The sequence below is a fragment of the Ptychodera flava genome, chromosome 20 (assembly GCF_041260155.1).
Source record: "Ptychodera flava strain L36383 chromosome 20, AS_Pfla_20210202, whole genome shotgun sequence".
Classification (NCBI taxonomy): domain Eukaryota; kingdom Metazoa; phylum Hemichordata; class Enteropneusta; family Ptychoderidae; genus Ptychodera; species Ptychodera flava.
Genome location: NC_091947.1, coordinates 38,536,701 through 38,562,234, shown reverse-complemented (window position 1 = coordinate 38,562,234; position 25,534 = coordinate 38,536,701). Strand labels below are relative to the sequence as shown.

General features: G+C 36.4%; 2 protein-coding genes and 1 long non-coding RNA gene across 5 annotated transcripts in view; 2 read left to right on the top strand and 1 right to left on the bottom strand.

The window, feature by feature from the left end:
• LOC139120884 (uncharacterized) overlaps nucleotides 1-25,534 on the bottom strand; it is a 466,659-nt gene that overhangs the window by 338,125 nt on the left and 103,000 nt on the right. The window lies entirely within an intron of this gene.
• The window catches only part of LOC139120882 (metaxin-2-like), a 213,640-nt gene continuing 200,251 nt past the window's right edge, over nucleotides 12,146-25,534 (top strand). For 2 of the 3 annotated variants that reach the window (XM_070685504.1, XM_070685505.1), the window contains exon 1: nucleotides 12,146-12,473. In XM_070685504.1, coding sequence (XP_070541605.1) covers nucleotides 12,431-12,473 — 43 coding nt within the window. In that variant the 5' untranslated portion in view covers nucleotides 12,146-12,430. The remainder of the gene's footprint in view (nucleotides 12,474-25,534) is intronic. The other variant, XM_070685503.1, reaches the window with a different exon arrangement.
• Nucleotides 17,423-24,067, top strand: LOC139120876 (uncharacterized). Its single transcript, XM_070685498.1, has 2 exons — nucleotides 17,423-20,114; nucleotides 22,061-24,067. The coding sequence occupies exons 1-2, from the start codon at nucleotides 19,981-19,983 to the stop codon at nucleotides 22,485-22,487; spliced, it is 561 nt and encodes a 186-aa protein (XP_070541599.1). The 5' UTR covers nucleotides 17,423-19,980; the 3' UTR covers nucleotides 22,488-24,067.

The following is a 25,534-nucleotide window of genomic DNA, read 5'->3' as shown; positions in this document are numbered from 1 at the left end:
TGAGGCAAGGATTCTCAGAAAGTAGATTAGTGAAATCATTTAAGAAGTTCTACGGTAGATATGGAGATGTTGTATCAAAATATGAGCTGTCTGTTTCTTGAATGATGAGTGAGAGCTTACCAAATTTTGACTCACAAAAGTAATTTGGTGAATTCACCAAATAACAATGGATTTGTTGCTTTGGGTCAATCTTGACAGGTGCGGCTAGCTGGCAGGGTACGCTTACCGGTTCCGGACACCTGGTACCACCACTATTTCGTGGTTCAAGATGACCCCATTGCCTTTGTGATCATTGATATGTTCCTTGGACCTGGTAAATTTCTTAGTTACCTTGAATGATTACGATTATTGGACCTGATTTGATGTCTAATGCTAATCATGCATGGTGAACTTTGGCACGCGGCACATGGCACGTGAATTCGGCTTATATACCCCAATTATTAATGGGGGAGAGTCACTTTTCTCAGCATCATTATGAAAATTTCGCCATCCCTCCCTATAATTTTTTTCCAGTCCCTTACCGGCCAGCACATGTTGAATTCATGAACACACATATTGCAGGTCACTACTTTATGCACATACAAGGCGTCTTTAGGACGCCTTTTCCTGCCAAGTCCATATTTCACAATCAGGTCAAGATGTTAAAATCAATGAAATGTATTTTAACGTAATACTGTATATTTGAAAGTTGTAGGAAACATAAATACTGTAAACTTGATTTTTTTTGGACTAAAGATGCTATAACATACCAAGCCAAGTGGGTGAAAATATAATTATGTCATGTTTTGGAATACCGCTTTTTACTGACTTGGCTGAAGTTATACTGTCTGGCAGAAAAAGGGTTAAATGTGATTTAACAGTGAAGATGAATCGATAAAGTAAATTAGGGTGAAAATGCACCTATTTTTATTGTGCACCGTGAGCTTTGGCTCTGGGCTCGCAGCGCATGGCACGCGGCACGTGAATTGGGCTTAACCACCACAAAAGCCGTAAATAATGACAACTCCCTAAGTAAGTTTTTTACCACAGGAAAACGTTAATTTTATTCACTCTTCGCCTTTTGTTAACCTTAGAAAGTTTGATCATGTAAAATTGTGTTGTTACTAGTTGTAATGTTGAATTGAATAAAATCTTGGAAAGTAAACATGATCCTGTGTCACTGTTGTTCCTGTCTTGTTTCACGATCAGAAAAAAAAAAGATATTCTAATAAATTCACACCCCATTGCTCTACCAAAACCGAAAAATTATTGACATTTTTCATACAAAACACGAGACGTCTTACCAGTTATACCTGGGACCTTGTCAAGTATGCTGCCACCGAAATACCACGTGGGACTAGGAGTAGTACAGTGTGCTTGTGGCAGTATAGTTGTTTTAATGGTATATCACTTATTTGGCAGATTGAAAAAAAGTCACAGGACAGTTTGTTTCTTTCCAATTAGTGCAAGAATGCCACTAGCATGAAGGCCAAAAGACAAGTGACCATCTATTGAAAATTTGCCATTTCTGAAGATGTGAAAGACATATTCACTCCATGCAAATCTTAGGGATGGACCATTAGATCTGGGGACAGGGATATACAATTGTAAATTTCTAAAAAAAAATTTTTCCAAATGAGAAAAGCTGTGCTAATTTTTTTTTCTGAGTAAATTTTTAGATTTATAATTTTTTTTAGTTTGATGCTGTCTGAAGATACAATGTACATCCATATCACTAGCGCAAATAAGATTGTGTGCTGTAACCCCAACATACATATGGCCTAGTGATTTATATTGCTGATAGATTTTGCGAAATGTTGCAGATATCACCTTGCTCACTGAATGTCCAACATTGCTGCCTAAAACTGGAACAGAAGGAAATGGAGAAGTGGTGGTGGTGGTGGAATCAGACACTGATTTTTGCACAACCAATGACAGTACATCTGTCCATTTGTCTTTTTTAGGGCAATTTATGCCATTTATGGTAAAAAAATCTGTATTCTCTGAAAGGGCTTATCCGATTTCTTTGAAATTTGCTACATAAGTCCCTGAAGATTTTTTTAAATCATTTTCTTTTTGTGGTGGAAAAATTATTCAGATAATTGTCATTTAGCATTTGCTACACACAAACTATTATTCATGCAGATTTATTCAGTATTTGCAATAGGGAAACCTTCAAAGTTCAACCCTTTTGTGTGTTTTTGTGTTGGGATTTGTTGGATAGGTGGCATTCTACGTAGTGTATTGTTGAATGTTAAAAAATGTGTTGCTGTTGTTTTTAAGGCTGTTATTTGAGAGAAAAAAAATTAAAAATGCCTTTTTAAAAGCAAAATAATACATAATGACTTGATATGTTGTTTTATCATTATTGACTTGTTTCTACTTGTTCACCCATTCTTGCATTCATCATTGCAATAAAATGCTGTGAAAAAAAAGAACCTGATGTGGCCTGCATCTGTTCACAAGGCAAATATAACTTTCTGTCTTGACAACCATACCATAGTTTCAATGTTATACCTAGTGTACCTGCTTAGTTTGCTTAGTTTGTACACAGGAAACAAGTAGAAAACAGGTTCTAAAATTTTATAATTTTCACGTGATCAGAATACAAAAGTACGGAGGCTTAATGAGGCCACAGGTGTAATTTTTTATTTCATACCTGTAATTTTTTTTTATTTCATACCTGTAATTTTTTTCATACCTGTAATTTTTATTTCATACCTGTAATTTTTATTTCATGCCTGTAATTTTTATTTCATACCTGTAATTTTTATTTCATACCTGTAATTTTTTTCATGTCTGTAATATATTTTCATACCTGTAATTTTTTTTCATGCCTGTAATTTTTTTTATTTCATGCCTGTAATTTTTTTTATACCTGTAATTTTTATTTCATGCGTGTTATTTTTATTTCATGCCTGTAATTTTTATTTCATGCCTGTAATTTTTATTTCATGCCTGTAATTTTTATTTCAAACCTGTAATTTTTTTTTCATGCCTGTAATTTTTTTTGTTAGTTTTGTGACCGGTAGGTTTAAAGGTCACAAAACTAAAAAAAAATTACAGGTATGATGTACAAAATTTAAAAACATGCCTGTGATTGTTTTTTTAGTTTTGTGACCTTTGAACCCACGAGTACTGTTTGCCGCGATCATCCTGACTCAAAAGCTGACCTTCGCCAAAAATTTAGCATTCTTGAATCCAACAACTATCTCTCTCTACATGCACTACCAAAACACACTCGGAATCGACTCACTTCACGCCTGCAACGGAAAAGTTGCTGAAAAAGGGGTGATGACGACAGCTACAGTATTCCCGGCTTTGACTTATTACAGTGATTCATACCCTGTATCTTTTCATACAATATTTAGACAATTTTTGGACCAATCCTGACGGGTGTAGCATGCTAGCAGGTACGCTTACCCATTCCGGACACCTGGAAACCACCACTAATTATCAGTGGTTCAGGATGGTCCTACTTAAATTTGTAAATCACAATTGTCCCATGGACCTGGTAATATATTACCTTGAATGGAAATGATTATTGGACCAGTTTAATGTCAGATAGATATTGTGGCGGCCATCGACTATGTAGCACGGTGCGGAAAGCAAGCGCAGAGCTAGCGTTCTTTTGTTAACAAGGCTTCTTTTCGCCCGAGTGCTCATGGGTTGAATGAGATTAACAATGGCAGCTGATACGAATGCTTCCCTCACATAGACAGAGAAAAGTAGGCTTCGCGTAAGTTTACAAGTGCGGCTGAGCAAATCGTGCACCTAGGCGAGGTGGGTGCTCGAAAACGAAGATTAATGCAAGTTTTGGATTCAAGATTGGCGTATTTCTGAGGCACTACCAGCGGTTTTGTCTATGGCAGTCAGCGGGGCTGTTGTGGGAGGCTGTAAGCTTATAATGCTGGTATAGCCCTGCCAAACAGAGCTAGCATTGTCAGCGTGAAGCGAATAACGTCGATTCTGAGGGCAACTGAGAAGAGCATGTAAATAGGGATATTTTTTGAGTTCAACAATGCCATATTTGAGGCGAAAGTAGGCTTTTAACCTAGGTTGACAGCAAACAGTACCAGTACGTTTAAAGGTCACAAAGCTAAAAAAAAATTACAGGCATGAAAAAGAAATTACAGGTATGATATACGATGCGAAATTCAAAACATGCCTGTAATTTTTTTTTAGTTTTGTGACCTTTGAACCCACGAGTACTGATTGCCACGTTCATCCTGGCTCAAAAGCTGACCTTTCGCCCAAAATTTAGCATTCTTGAATCCAACAAGTATCTCTCTCTACATGCACTACCCATACACACTCGGAATCAACTCACTTCATGTTTGCAATGGTGCAAAAGTTGCTGAAAAAGGGTTGATGACGAGAGCTCATGATATAGGTCTTGTGACAGCTATCTGCTATATAGCGAGGTGCGGAAAACAAGTGTTTTCAGCGTGTAGTTAAATAAACGTCGATTTTGAGGCAACTGAGTAGTATCACATGTAAATAGGAATTATTTGTTTGGTTCAGCAATACCATATTTGAAGCGAAGGTAGACTTTTGACCCAGGCTGACAGCAAACAGGACCGGTAGTTTTAAGGATCACAAAACTAAAAAAAAAAATTACAGGCATGAAAAAAAAATTACAGGCATGAAATAAAAATTATAGGCATGAAATAAAAATTACAGGACTACAGGTATGAAAAAAATATTACAGACATAAAAAAAAATTACAGGTGTGAAAAAAAATTACAGGCATGAAATAAAAATTACAGGTATGAAATAAAAATTACAGGCATGAAATAAAAATTACAGGCATGAAAAATAAATTACAGGTATGAAATAAAAAAATTACAGGTATGAAATTAAAAATTACAGCTGTGGCCTCATTAAGCCTCCGTACAAAAGTCCTGAAAAGATAAGATAATCACAACTTCCAGTATAAGGGATAAGTCACTCTGAATGTATAAATTAAAATAAAAAATGTGCCTGGAGGATGTACTAAAAATACAGAAAGTTGCTTCCTGTCGGTAAAATCTAAAAAAATTCAAGATTTTCTAAGACTTTGCAAATTTTTTTTTATGGATTTTTATTTTTATTTATTTTTTTTTATTTTGCAAACTAGTTTGAAGATTTTTTTCCCTAACTTTCTGCTCTGAATTTTTTTACCACCCCCCTCCCAAGATCTAATGGGTCGTCCCTTAACGTCCTGTAATGTCTTTTGCCGTTTCACACATTCTACAACAACCTTTGTTGTCGAGCAGCACCCCTTTTTGCCGTGAATTATACCTATTCATTTTGGCACATTTCCTCACACATTATATTACAGCAGCACTTGTTTGTGTAGTTGAACCGCAGTACGTAGTTTAACTTAGGTGAACGCGTTTGTACACTGTGCATGGATACAAGAAAGTTCCAATGACTTTAAATAACCAGTTCCAATGTAGGATTTTTTGAACTAGTATGCGTATACGTCGTTAAACTTAGTTAAGAGCGTTGAGAAGAGAGAGAATATATGACTTATTAAACTAGCATGTAGTTGTAGTTAGCAAACGTGTTGTCTACGTCTAACGGCTATGTTCAGCCCCTCACACCTCCTGGGGACCCCTAAAAAATAATGGTACAGTCTGCTGGGTACTTCCGTGGCAGCATACCTGACAAGGTCCTATACCTGTAAAGTAATCACAATTATACCAGTCCATAATCCAATAACACTAGGTCAAATTTTGTAAGACAATAGTTGTAAACATAGACACAAAACTATGGGGGCCCGTTCAGGTCAAAATTATGTTTTATTAATTTTAGTATGTTAGAATTAATTTTATGTAGACTGGAATTAATTTACTAGCACCTCAAATTAATTGTATATTTCTTTTAATTAATTTTTTATATGCTTTAATTAATTTTGTGTAGTCATGCCGAATTAATCTTATGTGTTCTAATTAATTATTTCTGCTTATCTTTGCTGTAATTAATTTTATTGAGTCTAGAATTAATTTTGCTAACATTTCAAATTATTTATATGTTTTTTATGTGCCGGAATTAATTTTATGTAGTCTAGATTTAATATATTAATTCCTTCAATTGATTTTGGGTTCTAAATGTTTTCATGTGCTGCAATTAATTTAATGTGTGCTAGAATTAATTTCTACTAGTGTCTTGAATTAATTTTGTGTTCGGTCGAAGTAATTATGTGTGTTCGCTCGAATTAATTATGTGTTTGAGCGAATTAATTATATGTGTTCCCTCAAATTAATTATATGTGTTTGCTCGAATTAATTATATGTGTTTGCTCGAATTATTTTCGGCCGATCCCACAGTCCTTTGCGCACACTTTCTTAAATCAATATGGCGGCTTCCGACCGGAGTGGTATTATTCAGGCGCTCGAACCATGATCTGTGAAAATGGAAATCAATAAACTGATCACAAAAACTTTTGTAGTGTCTCCTGTCTGAGGGATCGTGTATGTGATTGCCCATAGAGCGAAGCCCGACCAATTTTGTGTTTACGTCAGACGCGAACGTTCACCCTTTCTATCGGGCTTTCTGCCAATCATCGTGTACTGTGGTGTAGTGCAGTGTGTACCGTAAGCGTACGCAGCATTCGAAAAGAAATTTGCCGAACAGATATCTACGAATATGAAAACCAATAAAGAACTTAACAAGGACCACCAGGAAATGTCTCCAAGCTTGATTACTGTCAAATGTCCCTAATTACAAATATAGCATTCGGCAGTTTCACCTCTATCCGTATATACATATACAGATAGACACAGGCGCTTAAACTGTCGCTACGCGAAGCCGGCCTGTTTTCTCCTCCGGTAGGCCCATAGGGGGTTGTAGAAATGTCCGTCCCCAGAGTAAGGGGCAGGGGTAGGGGTGTCTTGGTCTCAGCACAGGTTTCTTCTTGATATAGTTTATTTTATTTTAATACGTTTGACTATGATATGTATTGCCAGTAAACATTTATACTGCCAACCTTTGGTGCCTAATTGGTCTTATGTTAGCACTATAGTTTTGTAAAGTTTTTTCTCTGTCCGCGTTCGCTGTACGTGTCACGTATTTGTCCTTTGACAATCTTACGCAAAGTTTTGTCACTTTGCTGCGTCTATTATCTAATGCGTTTGATTGCCTATGCGCCAAAGCAAGCAAAGGTAAATTACTAATCTATGGACGCTGTCACCAGATTATCACCGGATTAACTTTGACAAAGTCAACAACGAACGCACCAGCATGTGTAGTAGAAATTAATTCTAGCACACATTGAATTAATTGCAGCACATGAAAACATTTTGAACCCAAAATCAATTGAAGGAATTAATATATTAAATCTAGACTACATAAAATTAATTCCGGCACATAAAAAACATATAGGCCTAAATAATTTGAAATGTTAGCAAAATTAATTCTAGACTACATAAAATTAATTACAGCAAAGATAAGCAGAAACAATTAATTGGAACACATAAGATTAATTCGGCATGACTACACAAAATTAATTAAAGCATATAAAAATTAATTAAAAGAAACATACAATTAATTCGAGGTGCTAGTAAATTAATTCCAGTCTACATAAAATTAATTCTAACATACTAAAATTAATAAAACTTAATTTTGACTAGAACGGGCCCCCATACAAAACAGCACAGAACATATAGTAAATAGACAGTACACAAACAAAGTCAAATCCATGAAAGAAAGATATATGGACCTCGACTGGCCAAAAGGCCAAGAAGTGATGTCAGGTGTTTCGAAAATAGTAAGCGCATCCTGCCCCAAATGTGGCACCCGCCATATATCAATCTATAAGTCAGGTAGTGGTCACTAAAAGGCCCAATGTCACCGATGCCATCAGCGATCATTTGTTGAAGAGAGATATTGCATTTAGCCTATCTACCAGTTTGCGATACCTGCCAAAAAAGCGTTTGAATGTAGAGACAAGTCTTGCTCTCGTGTAATCTTGATTTGACAGTTTGTAAGAGACTCGCCATGTCTATCTCTACAAAATCACCATATGAACTGCATGCTCTAGCATATTGAATAAGCTGGGAAATGTATACCCCATAAGCTGGTGAGAGTTATTACTTATGAGGTGTGGAAAATTGATGATACTAAAGTTGAAATCATCTCTCTTGTCATATAGGCCTAGCCTAGTAGAAAGGTGACCATTAGAGTCAAATTCAAGTAAAATGTCCAGATATGAAGCAGAAAAGGCCGTTTCTGTAGTTTCTTTAATCTCCAATTCTGGAGGATAAATCATAGCGAGATATTTACTGAATTCAGAGTTATTCATTGAAATAATATCGTCTATGTAGATTGAAAGTTCGAGCTACAGAGACCTTTTTCTGTTTTATTAGGTTCTGGATAAATTCTGCCTCGTATGAGAACAGAAATAAGTCTGCAAGCAAGGGAGCACAGTTAGTGCCCATAGGAATTCCTATACACTGTTGGAAAATGTGTCCTCCCAATTCTACAAATATGTTGTCGATGAGGAAATCAAGCATACCGATAATGTCTTTCTCGGTATAAAACACTTTAGCGTCAGTAACATTTTTAACAAAATATGTAGAATTATACCCTAATACTACACGGCGTGATCCGTTTTTGTAGAAAAATGCTCGGTTGATGATGTTTTTCAAGCGAACTTCTTTCAATTTATTATGTGGTATTGTGGTAATTACAATGTGGAAAAATCGAAAGTTTTAATAGATGTTATTTTTGAAAAAGATCTTGATTTCAAATTTTCCAAGAGTTCCTTCGAATTTTTTAATATCCACATTTGATTTATACCACTCCGAGAAAAGACAACATCACAGTATGCCTAAAGTCCCCCGTTTAACAGTACAAAGAACAGAAGTCAGTAAGTTCAAGGCAACTACGTATACAATACTCTGCCTGCTACTCTGCATAACATGTTCGGACGAGAGAGGTAACCACTGATATTCGTGTGACAGGTTTGCAACGTGTTCGCGTGATCCACAGGTTCTCGTAACGTTGCTTGGATAGTCGTTCGAGGCGACTGGCCGCAGGTCGCCGTTTACTTGGAAAATAGAAGCTTCTATTTTCCAAGTAATTGCTCTTACTCCATTAAAGATGAAGCACACTGCTCACGCACAAAACTAAGCATTCAGAAAAGGACCCACTCACGTCCCGTTTGGCATGAACTGGAGGTGCTTTAATAACCAGAATAGAAAAACACTAGAACAGGAAAATTGAAAGTAACCGATTACATAAAGCACCCCACCTTTCTGTTACAGACAAAATTTCAGAAAGGCAAAGCACTGAAAAGGCTAGCATAAATCTGACAAAAGCAGACTGAGTCATATAAAGTACTGTATAAAGGTTGGTTAAAAGGGTAGGGAAGTCAGGGTGGGAGAAAATGTGACTGTTCAACAAAATGGCGTGCTACAAAGCATCATGGGAGAAAGTAGCTGAGGGACCCAGCCACTAGAGGGCTCCCTACCGTAACTAACAATTAACCAAATTTGAGATCATGAACTTCCATCAAATTTTACACAATTGCTCTTACTCCATTAAAGATGAAGCACACTGCTCACGCACAAAACTAAGCATTCAGAAAAGGACCCACTCACGTCCCGTTTGGCATGAACTGGAGGTGCTTTAATAACCAGAATAGAAAAACACTAGAACAGGAAAATTGAAAGTAACCGATTACATAAAGCACCCCACCAAGGCAAAGCTGCCAAACAAGACGTGAGATGGAATTGTCTTTGTTTTCTCTACAAAGATGACCGGAAGGTCCTTTATGGTGCTTCAAGTCCACTAGACAGGTTTTGCACGCTCTTTGTGGTTTGGATGACATTGGATTTCAAAAGGGAAGTGCTGAAAATGTGACTGTTCAACAAAATGGCGTGTTACAAAGCATCATGGGAGAAAGTAGCTGAGGGACCCAGCCACTAGAGGGCTCCCTACCGTAACTAACAATTAACCAAATTTGAGATCATGAACTTCCATCAAATTTTACACAATCGGCGACCTGCGGCCGGTCGCCTCGAACGACTATCCAAGCAACGTTATGAAAACCTGTGGGGTGATCGCGTACTGGTTTACAGAAAAACAAGTCATTGACAATGACATAGTCCCCACTTTTAATAGGAGTATTGGTTTTGATGGGGCAGGGAAATGTGGTCATTAAGAAGTATCACTGGAGTGTATATGTTGAGATCTATGGGCACATAGGTCTATGTCACTGTTCCCAATTTGAAACACAAGAGGCATGTCTAAGTTATGGTTCTAAATCGGGAAAAAAGATCAGACCTCTAGCTGTATTGGCCAGCCAAGAAATACATATGCGCATAATAATGAGGTACAAGATGTGACATCTTAAGGTCTAATATCCTATCAAAATTGGAGGGTATAGAACTTGTGGTTACTGAGTTATGCATATATATGTATAATCAAGGTTAAACGTCATAAAGTCACGTGACATTTTGAAAAAAAATTGTATTGCTAATTAATCTCTATATGCCAAATATCAGACCTCTAGCTCTATTCCCTTGGCCAGAATTAGATGTGTGCATAATTAATGAGGTAAAGCGTGTGTTGTCATAAGGTCTCCCATCCTACTAAATATAAAGGACATAGCACTTGTGGTTACGTATTTATCGACATAAACGTATATTTCAGGTCAAAGGTCATCGAGGTCACATGACATTTGGTCAAAAAATTGCTACCCTATAGTTATCCCTATATACCAAAAATCAGACCTCTAGCTCTATTGGCTCGCTCAAAATTAGATATGCACGTAATTAATGAGGTACAATATGTGGCGTCATTAAGTGTCCCATCATACCATACATGAAGGTAGTAGCACTTGTGGTTACTGAGTTATGGACAAATATGTATATTTGAGGTCAAAGGTCACCAAGGTCACATGACATTTTGTCAAAAAAATTGTAGTGCTAAGTTATCCCTATATACCAAAAATCAGACCTCTAGCTCGGTAGAGTTGACTTTTCAGATCCTCAAATCTAGATCCTCAGATTCAGATCCTCAGATCTCAGATCCTATAACTTCAGATGCAGATTCAAATTTACAAGCCTTTTACAATACCCGTATTAACAGTATGATTGCAATTTTTTAAAAAATAATTTGAATATGACATATACAAGGCAGTTATGAATGAAAACAAAATAGTCGGACGTCTACATAAACATTTTCGCTTAACATTAGTTTCAACGAACACAGGTCTACCATTACATATTAGCTAACTTGCTTCTTCCGACCTCCTGAATTCTGATTTAGCCCGGGGTCATTGGCTTCCAACATGGATTAGTTATATTCCCTCGCCATCAATATTACGAACGATGGTAAAATACGGACTGCCGATAGCCAGCATTTACATGATCGTCACGGTCTTGATCGTTCGATTGCTGGTGTGTGTTTATCTCTATGTCTCTATGTATTGACTATAGAGGGAACGTTCACGTGATGATATAACAAGTCGAATCATTGCGCACCCTGTCTTCGACTGATGACGTTCTGATTCTGAGATTGAAGTTTTTAAGTTCAAGATTCAAGATAGAAATAAAATAATTTCTAAAGCCTTTTCAAATCTAAATTATATTTTATTTATCAGTATATTACATCAAACTTTGAAAGTTGTGAAATTTTAATTCCGAATCTGCGTCTGAAGTTATAGGATCTGAGGTCTGAGATCTGAGGATCTGAATCTGAGGGTCTGAGGATCTGAATCTGAGGATCTGAAAAGTCAACTCTACCCCTCTAGCTCTATTGGCTCGCTCAAAATTAGTCTATGGAGGTGAAAACTAAAAAGTCCTCTAACACGGCCAAATTTGATCGCACTGTAAAACAAATCGACGTGCATCTGTATGGGGCAGGCTCTAGAGTCAATGCAGGCGAACTGCATAGCCGCCACTGATATAATAAAAAATTTTATTGTATCAGTGGCGGCTAGCAGTTCGCCTGCATTGACTCTAGAGCCTGTGGGGTAGGGTACTATCCTTGTGCAAAGTTTGAAAGAAATTGACCTGGGCATGTCTGAGATATCTGCGTGAACGGACGGACGCACGGACACACGGACGCACGCACGCACGGACATGACCAAACCTATAAGTCCCCCCGGACGCTGTCCGGCGGGACTAATTAAGCACATTATAATTATAATGGCGGTTTGCCTGTGTCTTGTCACGTGAGACGCAGTGGTCAGCGAACCCAGATCGACAGGTTGTCTCTCGAGAACCTGAGAACTGGTTTTCTGGGATCGTGACCTTTTAAAATCAGTCTGCATCTGATTCCGATGCCAACTTCTGTGACGTCCTGGCGAAAACTCTCGGTGTTAACCTCGTCACCTCGTAATCTCCTTTGCCGACTATTGAAACTGGAATTTTCTCCTGGGATATTGCAGGTTCGATGACCGAGTCACGATTGTCGACTTTTGCGACTTAAAGGCAAAGCTAAGTTCTTCTTATAAAACATGACATCTTTGGCTGCTCAGGCGATAACGAGTCAGCTGGCAGGTAGGCGTGCACTACTACGAGCTCTGCGTGGCAGGGCTGTGTTTTACCGGCGTTATACGGCCTCCCACCACAGATAACGCCGGTAACATACAGCCCTGCCATGCACAGCTACCGGTAATACACTGCGTGACCATTATGGATTATCATTACGTACACCCCCACCACCCGGCTTCGGTCCTCGACCGTCGACTATCCGTGAGGAAATTAATCTTCCAATTAGTGTAAGCAGTTGATACAAAGACCACTACTCTTTATATAGAAAGCTACAAAATAAGTCTTTTTTTACCATGGAACCACGAAAAGGAGTAAAGACAGAATTTAAGTCAATTTATCCTTTTGTCGATACGCGTGATGAGCTTGTTTAGTCATTGCGGATGATTGCGTTTCTGTATTTAATAGTAGTGATCTTTAAACTCAACATTCGTACACGCATGATGTACTATTTTGGCCTTATAGTATGTTCCAACATCTACGGGGTCGGGGTAATATTTCAATTAATAAGGATGCTAAAGTCAGAGTTGGATTCGGTGTCGGATTTTTTTATTTATTTATTTTTTTGACGGGTCAACAGGCCCAAAGGCCCAATAACAGACGCCAAGAAAATAAATACAAATAATCAAAACAAGCAAATAGTACAATATCAACAAACATAATAAAAAAACAAAAATACAATATGGACAGAAAGGACCCGAAGAGTAAAAATATCTGGACACAAACGTCTTAAAAGCAGTACCAGGTTAAAAAATATACACAGAAATGTCATTACATAGTGTAATAGACCTTGGGATAAAAGTATATTGTCTAAGATTCAACAAGCAACATGGAACTGGAAATAAAGACGGGATCCTGAGGCATCTTAAATGAGTGGTGCATAAAATGGCAGTTGCTGAAAAGATAGGGACAAGGAATCTAACCGAAACTATTCGGTTTAAAAAGTCAGATGTAAAACCTTCTGCCGAGCAAGAGAGGGGGAAGATTAAATGCAATCACTAATCACTAAATTTATAGTACCCGATAAACTTCAGACACATATTTCAGAAAGCTTTTTTGAACTTTCTCAACATGGTCACACAAATATTGACACTTTGGAGACCAAACCACAGTACTCTAATCTGCTTCTTACTAAAGATAGTTTCGGATTGGTCTAACTCAGAATAGTCTGATATTTCCAGCTTATTTTATTATTTTTTTCCATGGATATGATAATTAACTCCCGATACATTAGAGAATAATTTAATTAGATCACCTAACTGCACATGTAGCATGTGTTTCATGACATAATGTTTTCGCACAACAGTATTGCACACATAAATGCATTTATGAGTAATTCAATCTTTATTACACAACATATTTACCAATCAGGGTTCCAAATAAGCAGTGGTCATGCGTCACAAGACCACCAATTATTTAATTTAGACCACCGAGACGCATAGTATTGAGGACAATACTGAAGTGTACAATGTACGAGGACATCAATCCCGATATTTTTTGAATTAACCTTACTATTACACACCTTTTCAGTCCAACTTTACCTGAAAAAATTCGAAATTTAGGGGGTTTTTTGGATGCTTCTCAAGAACTGCACTGAGCGATCACGAGCAGACTGGGAACGCGTTCAGCGCGTCTGCTAAGTGCACAGGACAAAATTTCAACCCGAGCTGCACAGTGCACGTGTAGGCGAGCGGCAGACTCACCTATTTTTCACACTTAATGTACCCACCTTACATACGACCACATCATACGTCATTTGAAAGCTTATTATCTCTACTTCAAGAAAATTGACGATGTGGAGCTGCCAAGTAGGGCCATACCCCCTAATTTGCATAATTCACACGGGTATCCAATTTGCATAAATGCGATATAAAATTAGAAATGTCATTGTTAACTACTCTAAGCATACTTTTAAACTATCGAGTGATATATCAAATGAAAGGTATTTGCATGTAGAATACGACATGGATATCTAGAGAGATCTTAAAATTGATTTTACTGAAATATTTCCATATTTATTGTGAAAAAATTATTTTCCCCTTTTGAATAAAAATATTTTAAAAATTTTAACGCATGCAGTCACATCATACAGCCACATCATACGTCATTTGAAAGCTTATTATCTCTACTTCAAGAAAATTGACAGTGTTGAGCTGTCAAGTACGGCCGTAGCTCCTAATTTGCATAATTCACAGTGATACACAAATTACAGAAATGTGATGTAAAATTAGGAGTTTGGCCTATTTATTAACTACTCTAAGCATACTTTAAACTATCGAGTGATGTATCAACTGAAAGGTATTTGCATGTAGAATACAAAATAGATACCCAAAGACATATTAAAATGATTTTTTTGAAATTATTTCATTATTATATCGAAAAATATATTTTCCCCTTTTGAATAACGATATTTTAATAATTTTACCATATACAACTACATCATACAGCCACATTATACGTCACTTGAAAGCCTATTACCTCTGCTTCACGAAAATTGACGATATGCAGCTGCAAAATAGAGTTGTAATTCTTTAATTTGCATAATGCACACGGGTAACTAATTTGCATGAGTCCGATATAAAATTTTAAAAAATCCATTGTTATGTACTCTTCACTTGCTTTTAAACTATCGAGTGATATATCAAATGAAAGGTATTGGCATGTAGAATAGAACTATGAATTCCAAACACGTATCTAACATATTCTTATCGAATATTTTTACTTAAATCGCGAATATCTTGATTGATTTTTAATATTCATAAAATTGTGCAGTAAATACGAATAATGCCCACATTATGCAAAATAAGAATAAAATATATACAAAATAAGAATAATTCAGCAACACACAGAACAAATATCGCTCTGACTGAGATTCAGAGACAATGTATGATTTTCATTGGAACCCAACACGAGCTTTATAAATTCATATCAAACATAAAAAATGCATCCTACTCTGAAATTTCGAAATCTCTTCTCAAAAAATCACATCTTTAGACCTCATTATCTGTGAAGGTCATCGATGCAACAAATTAACATTCTCGACTTACGAACACACACAAAACAGTTCATGCAATCAAACGGCAACATTACGATACATTAGAACAATTATGCCTGCCCACAACAATACGGTACAAAATACAAGATTTTTTCGAGATAAAAGTAATGAAGTAAAAATAAAAAGTAAAAGTAATTTTGATCTTGTTTGATTATTACTAACTTTAGAACAATCGGATTACATGTAATTGTTATTCGATTTTCATTGAATTGCCTTCGAAACCTTGGAATCGCAAAAAGTAAAAGGGAACCAAAATATTTTCAGGTCCCCTATAGGTAGATCAAAACTTTCAAGTGCTCCTCTACTATCCCTCAAAATTTCGATTCCACCCCGAATTCCTCCAACCCTCACCGGCCCCACCATTATTTGTGAACGTAGCCTAATCACATACATATAACACAGAAATATAAGCGGTACACCTATGCCAAACAAAACCTACGACAGCTCGATTCATGAGCATACACAAACACAACCAGACCGAAACGGTAGACATTCTAGCTTCCTTACTTGAACAAACTTAAATTCAGTGAAACAACGTGGCCAAGTAGTGCACACGTTTCACCAACCGAAAATGAATTTTAAGCGACTAATGAAGACAACTCTATTCTCGAAAGGTAGCATCAAAGGATCGCAGTGCAGTGTTACAGTAGTCTCTCCACTCCAGTGCGGGTTCAGGGTAGGATACGTAGATTAGGCAAATCAACACTTTACACAAAACAGCCAAACATAACATACACAAAATTCAAACAACTATAAGATATGAACGATGTGTGGAGTTGCTTTCTTTTATTACATGTCACCAGTTGTGTCTGCTGTCAAACTAATCTTCAACGCACAAGGCAGCTATAAGTGTGGCAACCCTTTTACTCATGACAAAACTGTTTAAGAAGAGGATGATGAATTTGTAGAATTACTAGATGTACTGGAAATGCATGACACTGTATCGCTATGAATGACTTGGATCATGAATCATACTTTGACTACAGCTTACTCTCACACATTGTTTCGGCTACATAGTTACTTTGCAACAACTACAATAGTGTCGTTTGGACTTAATAGTAATTGGTGATATTTTCCCAACACATCTTTACGAAAAAATGTCGGCATTCAAATCATTAACAATATATGTTAAAAATCAATACAAGAAAATGTTGGTATACTAGAGTAACATTAAAAGGTTTTCATATGCTGTGAATGGGTATATTATACTCCATACTAAGGGCATGTTTGGATAAACACTCTCTGACCTATAAAAACTAGACGTCGGTATCGGATAATAATGCAGACAAGAAGAGCTATTCATATGTTTTGAAATATACATTAACAAACAAAATATTCATTTCCAGATCTCATTTTAGCTGTTTGTTCTCCGTGTTCTATGCACTTTTTGCACATCATAATGCATGTGGTTGCATTGATACTGCTGTTAAAATTTTTAAAATACCGTTATTCAAAAGGGGAAAATAACTTTTTTCACTACAAATATAAAAATATTTCAGTAAAACCACTTTGTATATCTCTTTGGATGTCAATTTTGTTTTTTACATGCAAGTACTTTTCATTTGATACATCACTCGATAGTTTAGAAGTATGTCTAGAATAGTTAATGAATTCTCTAATTTACATGCATTTATGCAAATTGCTTACCTGTGTAAATTATGCAAATTTAGGAATACGGCCTTACTTGATAGTTCAACATTGTCAATTTTCTTGAATTAGAGATAATAAGCTTTCAAATGACGTATGGTATGGCTGTATGATGTGGCTGTATATGATGAAATATTTATAATATTGTTATTCAAAAGGGGCAAATATTTTTTCAATATGAATATGAAAATATTTCAGTGTCACCAATTTAAATATCTCTTTCGATATCCATTTCGTATTCTACATTCAAATACCTTTCATTTGATATATCATTCGATAGTTTAAAAGTATGTTTAGAGTAGTGAACAATGAATTTGTAATTTTATATTGCATTTATGCAAATTGGATACCCTTGTATATTATGCAAATTAGGGGCTATGGCTGTACTTGACAGTTCAACATTGTCAATTTTCTTGTAGTAGAGATAATAAGCTTTCAAATGATGTATGATGTAGCTGTATGTTGTAGCTGTATGTGTTAAAATTTTTAAAATATTTTTATTCAAGAGAGGAAAATATTATTTTCAATATAAATGTGAAAATATTTCAGTGAAATCAATGTAAATATGTCTTTGGATTAACAGTGAATTTTATAATTTTATATCACACTTATGGAAATTGGATACCTGTGTGAATTATGCAAATTAGGGGGTTATGGCCCTACTTGGCAGCTCCATATCGTCAATATTCTTAAAGTAGAGATAATAAGCTTTCAAATGACGTATGATGTGGTCGTATGTAAGGTGGGTACATTAAACTCCTAAAATAAGGCCCCTTTTGTGGATTCGCCGCTCGCCTAGTGGTAGAATTTACAGCAGCATATTTTACTCAAATTAATCCATTTTGGACTGACCATGATTTACTTTGTGAAGTACTGAATGTTATTAGTGTATATTTCTGTAAAAAATGTAAAATATTCTCTTCTTTTTTCTCGTGTTGACGTAAAGGTGTTTTGAGGTCAACGGTCAAATAGCGTCCAATAACACCTAAAGTTATTGTACTCCACGTCAAAGTTATTTGACTCTGCGTCCTCTTAAAAGCCAACACCTACAACTACAGCCAGCTCACTGGCCCGGCAGTGGCAGCGCTGTTCATTTGGAAGCACCTGCGCACTTTGATTGTACTCGATGCCGCTTGCGACAACTCCAGTCAATTCAAGCAGCACCTACAACAGTGGTTTGTTCATTAGTAGAGGTATGCGCACTAAGTTGTACCAAAATTGCCGCTGGCGACAACTGGCTGCAGCGGTGGGGATGGTGGTACATGTTATACAAATGCTGCTGGTGACAACACTGGGCACTTGTTGCAGTGGCGGCGATGGTGGTGCTTGTTAGTAGTAATAAATTGGGTCCTAAAAGAAATAAAGACGTCCCCATGGAAGTTTACGATAATGACGGTTCTATAGTTTGTGATACTGATACAGTTTTAGATAGTTTGTGATACTGATACAGTTTTAGATAGGTGGAAAGCCGATTTTGAAGACCTTTACAACATACCAGAAGGGGTTCATTCATTTGACAATGCTTTTTTCAAGCAAGCTATGAGTGGTAAGATACAATTAGAAAGGGAGTTTGAAAACTTCAATGTTTTCTTGAATCATGATATTTCAATTGAAGAGGTTTATCGTGTAGTTAACAATGCAAAAAATAAGAAAGCAGTAGGTTTAGATAACCTCCCTTATGAAGTGTTTAAAAATGAGTTATCTGTAGCATTGATTCATAGGCTATTTCAATATATTTTTAGGTTGGGTATAATGCCGAGTATATGGGGGAAAGCCATTATCAAACCTATACCCAAAAATGTGCAATGATCCATGGATAAACTTTAACTACAGGGGTGTCAGCTTACTTTCCACTGTCAGTAAACTTTTTTCAGACTGGTAACATTCCTTGATTCAGAAAACTTAATAGTTGATGAACAAAATGGCTTCAGGAAATCAAGGGCTTGTATAGATCACATATTTGTTCTAACTACCATAATTAGAAATAGAAAAGCTCAAGGTCTGTCAACGTTTGCTGCATTTGTAGACATGAAAAAAGCTTTTGACTGGGTTAACAGAGATATGCTGTTTTATAAACTACTTCACTGTGGGATAAATGGTAACTTTTACAATGCTATTAAGAATATGTATCATAATCCATTTTCTTGTATAAATATTAATGGGTTTTTGTCTCCATGGTTCAGTACAAGTTCTGGGGTGAGACAGGGGGATGTTCTTTCTCCCACTCTGTTTTCAGTGTACTTAAATGATTTGGCAGTTGAAATTAATGACCTCCACATTGGCATTCCAGTGGGTAATCGGATGATTAGTGCCCTTTTATACGCTGACGATATAGTGATTGTAGCCGACTCCGAAGATAAACTTCAAACTGCAATCACAGTACTTGCCCATTGGTGTCAAAAGTGGCGTATGGTCGTTAACGAGGCCAAAACACAAATTGTACATTTTAGAGGTCCAAATATTGATAGAACAAATTTTGTTTTTCAGTACAATGAGAAAACATTAGATGTTGTTCCTAGATACAAATACCTTGGGGTTGTACTGGATGAATTTTTAAATTTCGATGTCACAGTGGGTACACTAAGTGATGCAGCTGGTAGGGCATTAGGGGCTGTAATCTCAAGAATACACAAATACAGAGATTTTAGGTTTGGTACTTTCACCACTTTATTTAACTCTTTGTGTTACACCAATGGCCGATTTGCATAAAGATGGTGATGATGTTACGGCCGCAATGCATTGTTGTCCTCAGGGGTACAAGGCGTTGCTAGGGTAGCCATTTGCAAACTTTTATATACATATTCATAAGCAAACATGTCGTCTGCAATCCCTGGTACAAACTTAAATGGTCGCAAACCTGAAGAATTGACCATTCCAGAATTGAAGAGGTGGCTCAGATGCAGGAAAGGTGCAAGTCTACGAGGGAACAAGCGAGAACTTGTTGAAAGGTAATTAAAATTTCATAAAAGTTGATTTTTACAACTTGCAGCTTTTGGAGTCCCGTGTACGTGTGGAAAATCAGTCTTGACATAGTAAGCTTACATAAAGCAATGTAAAGAGCGATTCGTCGCTAAAGAAATATGAACAGTATTTTTTTCAAATAGTAAGGAGACATCAAATTTCCTAAATCTATTTATTCAACGACAAAAAACCTAATAGGTACAATAAATATTATGGATCTATGTGCATTTGCTGACTAAGTCGGCACGGTGAAATATGTTGCGATAGAGACTTGCAAGCGGCAACAAGCAGTCAGGATCCGCAGATAGATAACTACGCTGACGCGAACCTTCGTAACGTCACGACTTTGTGTGTAGTATCGATGAAAATACCATACTCCCTCCCCATCACTGAATCCAACTGCAAAGTACGAAGTATAATTGAACGTGAAAAGTGAGGATGTGTTTGCATATTGGAAGAGCCATAGAAACTTTCCGCCGACGACGGCGCATGTCCGAAAAACTTATAAAATGGCGACAATGCAGTGTCTCCACTTCGTCTTGATTTCAAAGCTAGTTTGAATTTTCGGAAATATCCGCCCTAAGCCAGGATATCATCAAAACGACTGGCATCGGATACAAAATATGTTGCTTTATACCGCTAGTGATATGCCTTCAGTTTGGTCTTTCATTGATAACTGGGTTAGCCAAGTCACTAGTCTGAGTCAGAGAGTAATGTCTGGATTACGAAGCTATGCAGACTCATGAAGCTAAGTATTTCTTTCTGTTTATCAAAGACAGACATTGGTCACATCCAGTATTACATGTAATGCATCTTTGGCAGTGGTATCTCAACAGAAATCTGCAATTTCCGTAAATGTCGCGTCATCATGCACGGTCGAAATTGCACACTCAATGGCCATGGTGCGTGGTGGAAAGTGGAACGGGCTCTTTTATATATTTAGACATTTGGTGCTCACCACATCACTGCCATTAAAATATAATCCTACAGAGACTATCGTAAGGAGCGATGATGGTTGGTGGTGGTGGTGTGACAAGCGTCCAACTGTAAAATGAGTCTGTGTATTCCACCTTTCGGTCAATGAGTCCAGGGATTCCCTGACATTTGAATGACCTTATAGGGTACGGACAGAATTAACCAGGGGGGATTTGGCTGGTGCGATTTGGAAGATGGTCACTATCCTTCATGCAAGCATTTAGGGGGTTACTAAATTTTGTGCAAGCATTTATTATTTAGTGGAGATTCACCATTTCACCATTTTTCATGAACGGACGTTACAAAACCATATTTCTGTTAGAATATTTCAATATTTCCCAAGGTAAATAGGGACCCCCCTTGACTCTTACTATTATTTTCATCACAATACCTAACATACAGTTTAAATAATAGAAAAGCCACAGAATCGCATTTTGTTACCATATTTTTGTAAACCTGCTAGGATGATAATAACTTCACACACTCTAAAATGCATTAGAATAATAAATAATTATGATTGGAATACAAATATTTTATATTAAAACACCACCAAATCACAGCATTTTGTTAGCATGCATACTTTTCATATCTTCCATGTACTCCTTATTTAAAATTTTCTCACAGAATGATTAACAATGCATTGTATTAAATAGTACTCAATAACAATAATAATAATAATAGTAATACAGTTAGTGTGTGATTGAAGTTTGGTGTAAGTAGCACTAATAGAGACACATTTGAGTTCACCATTTTTCATGAACAGTGTTCAGGGAGGACCTTTTCTTAGTGTAAGAACTTTGGGGAGGGAGAGTCACTACTTTTAAAATTTCAAAAGCACCAGCCCTACCATGGTTAATTCTATCCAGGCCCTTATGCAGTAAATAATTTCAAATATTTCAATTTTTCACCCAATCAACTAATTATAATTGAACTCATACTGTGTTTTCTATTGTCATAGGGTGTACCTGTATATTGGTCATGGATGGGATGACCAATACCTATTTGATACTGATGGAGAATATAGTACTGAAGGGAACCATGTACCAGTCTCAACAAACACTACTGTGGAGTCTTTGCTGACATACCCTCCAGCAGGTGGATGGACCAGGAATCTAAGTAGTCTTCCTGACCTCACAGATAGCAGCGCTTTTGATTATTTTATTTCCAAGTGTGACAACTGCCTCAGTACAGCTTGGAAACACAGGGACAGTGGGTGGAACTTTTACAAAAGTAACCATGTCAGGAACATTTTCTTACATGACAGTGAAGACCATACAGCTCAACTTATAAAGTCAATGGTTGTTAAGTCATATGCAAAGACTGACAAACCAGTGCCTCTGAGTAAACAGTACTCCACTTTAATTGTAGTTCATACTAGGTGGTAAATGTGTTTGTAAGGCAGGTGTGGGTGGGTATTGTAAACATGTGGCTGCCACTGTTTTTTCTGTTATGGATTTTCAAAGATGTGGTTTGAATGAGATACCTGAGACTACAACAAGCACTGAGAAATTACAAACCCGCCACCACCCTAGTGTTTATGGCAACACAGCTGTCAAATTTGACTCAATTGATTGGATAAAGTATGACTATGAACGAGACTGCAATTCAGATAAAATATACCGACCTCGGAAAAGAAAAGATGATTATACGCATGCCCAACAGAAGAGAAAACTGTGACAAAGGACAAAGTTCAAAAACTTGCAGACTTTTTAAGTGCCTGTGCAAGATCAACCCATCTTGTTGAGATCTTGTACTCTAATAATTGTGAGCCTCTCAGTCATAATACACACCAAGTTCAGGTTGACAAGTCATGCACAGTGACAGGTGTTTTGCAAGGAAATACAGATGATAATTCTGGTCATACTGGTGTGAAGTCAGGTACAAATGTCCACTTTAGCAGTCAACCTTTAGTTTTTAATGTTGATGAAAATGAATTTGATTTTTATGAATCCAAAGTAAACATCAGCAGTATTGATGAGTCACATGCAATAGAAATGTCAACACAGGGTCAATATAGAAATCCAAAATGGCATGCATATCGTAAATGTAGAATCACAGCCAGTAAATTTAAAGAGGTTGTCTGTAGGCAAAAATTTCCCCCTGATATTTTAGTTGATAGAATAATTAATCCAAAGAATTTTTCTAATAAACATACCAAATGGGGCCTACAAAGTGAGAGTATTGCATTAGCACAGTATATACAAGATGTAGAAAAAAATGGCTACATAGTAACAACAAAAGAGAATTGGGATTAGTTGTCAATCCAAATTATCCTTTCCTTGGTGCATCTTTGGATAGATTTGTCACTATTAAACAAGCAGGTATTGCTAACATTGCCCAACATGGTTGTGTGGAAGTCAAGTCCTTGTCAAAATATGCAAAATATACACCAAAAGAAGCTTCCAAAATGCCTGATACTTTCTTTGACTTCCCCAACAGTAAGCTTAAATTGAGAAGAAATCATAAATATTATTACCAGATACAAGGCCAGCTTTATGTATGCGGGCTAGATTGGTGTGATTTAGTTGTGTGGTCACCATGTGGTTTTGCTGTTGAGAGGATTCACAAAGATCCATTTTTGTGGGGGGAAATGCTGCCAATTTTGGGGGAATTTTATTTTACCTATATTTTGCCTGCATTTGCCACAAGGGATACTGATGAGTAAAGTGTGAAAATCTGTCAGTGCTGATCCATGTTATATTTCAGAATTATCTGTATACTTTGGATGCATTCAAAGTTCTTAAAATTGAACTGATATCATTCAATTTTGTCATGTAATGGTGACCACTAAACAGACATCACATTTTACCATCATACAACAGTGCAAACTGCTTTTTACCATAAATGCAAATTAAATTATTATAGAAAAGAGAAATTCAGAAATAAGCTAGTCTATGGTAACAAATGACCCATACACTCCAATTTAGTTGTAAATATTTAGTTATTATTTATATTTAATGTTGAAAACTATGTAAATACTATTTATTATATTATAAATACAATTTTAATAAATAACTAATTCATGTTCAAATTCTTTATATATAAATTGCAATAAATTATTGAATTATTACATAAATGTAAATGTGTCTTATTGTAAATATCAATTTAGAATTTAGACACCTTGCTGACACAGGAATGACGTCATTTACCTTAGTCACCACGATCATCAATGAGAGGCGGTAGAAAATTTGTCAGGTGACAACAAACATGCCATATTTCATTTAATTGTCTACATAAAGTGATTGGAATTGTCATTTGTAATATTCTAAAATATTTAACTCTCTCGATGGCTCTTTCAACATGAATTCTCAGACGAGCAATTCTTCGTGTTTCAGTTTCTTGACTGATGGTCATCTGACTACATCCTCTTAAAAAAGGAGGGTGGTTTACACTTACACCAACAGAATCAAACAACTCTTGTACTTCAAAACCTTTGTCAGCCATTACATGTACACCAGGTAATTCAGAAAATTTCTCCACCAAGCCACATTTCTCAGTTAGCTCTTTGTCTGAAACTGACCCAGCATATAAATCAGATATGAAGGCTACTGGTCCATGCGGTAAAATGCCAGCCAGACCCTTAGCAGTATGATTATTTTTATACTTTGAAAATGTGATGCTCTGTAAGGCTAAATTGCTTGGATGTTCAATGAAAATTTCTGTACATTCTACGATTAAAAATGTATCTTCTTAACCTAGAGAACTAAAAACATTGGGAATTTTAGAACGAACAAAATTTGATGATGGCCAAATAGGGAGTTGGGAGAATTTACTATACATGATATTGATCCAGGTTGAGAATATTCTACTTACTGTTGATTCAGAAACATGAAATCTATGAGCCAGATCTTTATCAAGGTATGCTTGGCAAAGCTTATTCAGTGTAAGAAATAGCTCATCAACGGCTGCCAAACTCCTCTCTTTCCCCCTTGGTGTAACATAAGAAGGAGCGTTACCTTTACAACTAGAACCCCAATAATGTAATTTCCCATCTGTATTTAAAAAATCAAAAACAGCAAGAAAACAAAAGTAATCTGGTAATCCAGTGTAAAACTTAAAATCCTCATTGCTACACATAAATCGCGTCAAACCAAAACGTTCAATTTCTAATTGCTGTTCAAGTCTCTTATTTTTCGCTTTTTCCTCTTGTAATTGTCTTTTCAACTCTTCTAATCTGTTTGCAGCTTTTGTTTTAGTCCCAGAAACAGAACTTGTAGCTACCTGTAAAAAATGATATCAAATTAATTCACAGCCAATGTTTATTCATAATTTGGAGTAAGTTTAATTTCAGAAGGTAAGCTTATATCAACTACATACCAACCTGTCTATTAATGAATTAGAAATTCCAATTTTCAATTCACTTGTCTATTAGCAATGGCATTTTTTCACAAAGTATTTTCACCCAAGGACAAACAAGAGTTCTACTACTAGA

Bases quoted from the DNA above. Each gene is read 5' to 3' on its own strand.
- LOC139120876 (XM_070685498.1), top strand. From the start codon at position 19,981: ATGTCGTCTGCAATCCCTGGTACAAACTTAAATGGTCGCAAACCTGAA. The intron at 20,115-22,060 runs GTAATTAAAATT...CTATTGTCATAG, and splicing joins AAGCGAGAACTTGTTGAAAG to GGTGTACCTGTATATTGGTC.